Here is a 4,251-nt window from a genome sequence, read left to right as displayed (position 1 = left end):
GGCTGCGGCCGCTGTTCCCACCCGCAGCACCAGGGCCCGGCCCGCCGCCGTCCCCAGCGAGGCACGGGGCCCTGCTCCGTCCGGAGCCAGAGCCCTCGCTCCAGTAGGAGGATAACGCAGCTGAAGCTGTGTGCTTGATAGATGTATGGTCATGCTTTTAATTACCATTAAAATAATTGGCACTGTGGCTACTGGGAGGATGTGAGAAGATCAGAGGCTCAAGGCTGTTTCTCCTGGTGCCTCGGGGGTATGAGCAGCTTTCAGCGTCTGTATAATTAAAAGCTACAATCTTTCATGTGCACAGTAAAGAGGGTTGGGAGGTGGGGAGCCTTCAGCCCTTCTGCATTTTATTTATTAAACATAATCAATGGCCAGTCTCTCTTCTTTGCGAAGGTTTTTAGGAAACTGGTGTCTGACAGCTGCACGCCCCTGTCTTAAGATACACAAGTGCTGTTCAGCCTTTGTGCACTGAAAAGCTTGAGCCGGCCTGGTGGGAGGGATTGGGGCGGGAAGGGAGGTGCAGGTTGTACAGGACACGGCCTTAAACCCCTCCCTCTACCTCCCCCTTGCCTCAGAGTCCCTTTGCATGGCCAGTCCATCCCCGCTGGGTTGGATTTCTGGCAGTGATTTCCCATTCCTTGGGCCGTGCCCTGCTCGTGCTGCTGGTGCCCCCGTTCCCGCGCTGCCCCCCCGGCCCTCGTGTCTCCCCGGGGTGCCCCTGGGCCGGGCTCCCATCCCACCCACCTACCCACCCTCTCCCGCTTCACCCGCCGGCTGACCACGAGCTGTGCTGGTCAGCTGATGATACGGGTCATCGCTGTTTGGGTTCTCTGAAGTGAATCAAAAATCCCCCAGCAAAAAAAGATTTTTCAGAGAAAAGAAGAAAAAAAAAAAATCTCTGAAAGGCTCTGTGTCAGGAGCTGCGGGGCAGAGGCGGCGGCTGGAGCCTCGTGACCGCGGGGCAGCCCTGGGCCCCTGTGTGCCAGCAGCACCCCGTACAGGACAATGTGAACTCCACGCGGGGTCGTGGTGAAGATCTAAATCTTCAGTGCTGAAGGTTTGGGTGAAAAAGGTTCTTCCTGGGCCTTTGGGGGGGGCGGGCAGGGACTGGACAGCCTGCGGGCTGCCCGAGGGGGTCCCAGCCTGCCCCCGTCCCAGCTCACGCTGCTGCCTCTTCTCTCTTCCAGCTGCGGGAGCTGGTCAGCATGTGCATATACCCTGATCCAGACCAGAGACCCGACATTGGTTACGTGCACCAAATAGCAAAACAAATGCATGTTTGGACCTCCAGCACATGAACCGCTGCGGACGCTCTCAAGACGCCAGCACAGCTCAGTCTTACTTGAATTTTTTTTCTCAGACGAAACCGACTGGTGCCCAGTCACACAGCGAGAGGGTTGAGCACTCAGCAAGAGGCTCCATTATTTCTGCAGGTTATTTGACAAGGACTCTTACAAGGTGGTCGTGCTTTAAAGTGAAGATTCTGTGAGGTATTGCAAGTGATTTTTTTTTTTTTTTTTAAGGCCAATAACATGTTACAGATGTAGATCATTTAAGGGTCCTTTCTTAAAACTGTCGTGTGTAATCTAGGATAGATATTAACAAGGGTGTCGGAGCATCTGCCACAGCCCTTCTATCTTAACTGTAATGTGAAATATTGAAATAATTCCTTCAGTGAAATCACTTTATATTAATGTAAGAATTACAGTAGATTTTGTGTAATTTGTGTAACTGCTACTTTGCCTCTTCTGCAAATGGTTAATAGCAAATTCAGTTTTTACTTCGTATATTTTAAAGCAGCCATTTATGTGTTTTTATTAATTCCCTCCTCTTCAGACTTAGGAACTGGGAAGGGTCGGGGGGTGGGAAACACATTTGTTTCAAGATTTCTTTTTTTTAACTGAAACCTTAGAGTGAGTATTTTGCTGATGCATTTATCTGTTAACTTGGCTGAGGCCAGTGAGAGGAGTTAAGCATGTACCTGGGGAAAAACATGCCAAACCAACCCAAAAACAAGCATTGCTTCTGCAAATAATTTCTCTTTAAACTTATTTTCCCCTTTGCCATGATTCTTTTTAGACTACAGGTTCTTGCTGAAAACCAGTGTTTATCTAAGCCAACTCGATCTTGGTGAAGATACTTTGACAGGTTCAGTAGTGCGCTAGGTAGGTACTCTAGGGAAAACTTAAGCAAAGCAGTGTTTTAAACACTTTGAAAAATTTTGAAACAGAAAAACATAAAATGCTTTCCGTATCTAATTCTACATGAGGATCAGCCCCTGTCTATTTTAACTGTGAAAGCTAATTATTTACAGAATGTGAATTTTTTATAAAATCGCAACCTGATTTGAAGGAGTCATCTTCTTTAACTACATGAAAAATTTTCAACCAGCTAAATTCATTCATTGAATCAATGATTTGTGTCGTTACTGTCGATGAGATATTCACTGCTTTAGGAACAAACGTGGATTCACGTTCAAGTGTTTCCATTTCATTCGCCTGTTGGGAGGAAGGAGGCTGCACCTCGACCTTCGCGAGGGCCCCAGCGGGGCAGGGCCAGGGCGGTTCTGTCAGCGCCGCCACGACGGCCCCAAGGCCCGGAGTCGGTTTGTGTGTGACACTTCCAATGCAGCCTGTGCCTGCTTGTTTTCTTAAGAAAAGCATACAGCTCTTAATTTTTTGGAAATAAGGTTAGGGTTAGAGGGTTACATACATATATATGCTTTTAGTGGATTTTTTATTTTTTTTTTTAACCTAATTTGCTCTACTTAAAGGAAAGCTGCAGTGCCATCTTCAAGTACTTCCTGTCAAATTTCAAAATATTTATCTAGGGTAGCAAAGAGAAGCTATTAATTGCTGTGAATAATGTTGGTATCATTAATGCAAGGTGCCGTTTTATTGAGTCTTCTCAGCAGAAAGTTGAGCCTGCTGCTCTCATGAGATTCAGGAAATTCAAATCAGCATGAGAATGCAGTGGAGGCACCAAATTGCTTCCAACATTCCCATGCTAACGTGTTTAATTTATACCCAGCTTCTTTAGCAATTCTTAGATTTAAGAGTGAAGACTGTCACTGGTCCACTGCAGCTTTCCTCCAGGCCCTGGCGTGCTGCGCCTCGCCCTGTCGCACGGAGCAGCTCGGGCTCCAGGGGAGCTTCACCGGGAGGATCTCGAGGGGCCCAGTCACTTTCCTGCTACATAAAATTTAGTAGTGCTTATAAGTAAATGTATTTCAAAAGGTAATTTTTTTGCAATTGTGTCTTTTTAGATAAATAAAAAAAATATTTACAAAATAAAAACCTTTGTTTAAAAAAAAGTCCCCTATTAAAAAAGAAATACATAAAAAAATGTAACAAACCACTGAAAACTGATGTAAATAAGTGTGAAACTCTCCCTACCAGCTCTCACATGGAGATCCTTCTCCAGGAGATGGACAAACGGACCAGTGATCTGTAGTGGTTGTCCTGATGGAAATCTGGGTATGAGAGCCTTTACCCTCTGACCCGGGGCACAGCTGAAGCCGTTTTTCCGGACGGTTGTCGTGGGCTGCGCAGACGGGGGCCTGGTAGCAGTCACCCTTCTGGAGCTGACCCTGGGTGAGGGCCCTGCCCTTTCCACTAAATGAGAAAATAAGTCTGCAAAGGGATTTTCTGCTAGCTTCCCCCCCCCCCGGATTATGTGGTACTGTAGTATGGAACAGTCTGAAATCAGTTAATCGTCTCAAACACCACAAGCTTTGGTTTTAGGACAAAAAAAGTCCAAGTGGAGGCAAGTAACGAGGCAGAGTCTGAATGATGCTGCGTTCAGCTGTGGGGGTTGGACCTGCCCCACAGTGTCTCCACGCACAGACAGGAGGCAAGGAGGAGCGTGAGCAGCCCCCGGTAACCAGAACTCCTTCCCTCCAGGCTGTAGGTCCAGGTCAGCAGCTCGGAACCTCTGCTCACCACTTTCCTGTCACTTCTTGCTCAGGTGGGGCTCCATCAAGAACAGAACATTATGGTAAATCAAACCCCTTCGGATCAGCCTGTGTAAGCCCGGCACTACCCGGGCTGCTCTGCTCCCAGAGTGAAGTAACAAACCAGCTGCTGCACTGGGTGGTTTCTCCACCCCGGTGCCAGGAGCCCGATTCTCCTTCCCAGGCAGCCACTGAGGAGAGGGGGAAGAGGCTGCCGCCCTGCTCTGCAAGAGCCTCACCTTTTCAGCAGTTTAAGAAGGGAGAAGCAGCAGCAAATCAGCACCACAAACACGCTCATC

General features: G+C 48.1%; 1 protein-coding gene across 2 annotated transcripts in view; it reads left to right on the top strand.

The window, feature by feature from the left end:
• NEK6 (NIMA related kinase 6) overlaps positions 1 to 3,290 on the top strand; it is a 55,988-nt gene extending 52,698 nt beyond the window's left edge. For both annotated transcript variants that reach the window (XM_026860332.1, XM_026860333.1), the window contains exon 10: positions 1,188 to 3,290. In XM_026860332.1, the coding sequence (XP_026716133.1) occupies positions 1,188 to 1,298 (111 nt within the window). In that variant the 3' untranslated portion in view covers positions 1,299 to 3,290. The remainder of the gene's footprint in view (positions 1 to 1,187) is intronic.
• Positions 3,291 to 4,251: the final 961 nt, after the last annotated feature.

This window comes from Athene cunicularia, assembly GCF_003259725.1.
Source record: "Athene cunicularia isolate RWA chromosome 17 unlocalized genomic scaffold, athCun1 chr17_part1, whole genome shotgun sequence".
In the NCBI taxonomy this organism is placed as follows: Eukaryota; Metazoa; Chordata; class Aves; order Strigiformes; family Strigidae; genus Athene; species Athene cunicularia.
Note: the sequence above shows the minus strand (reverse complement) of the source record. Positions and strands in the feature narration are given on the sequence as shown.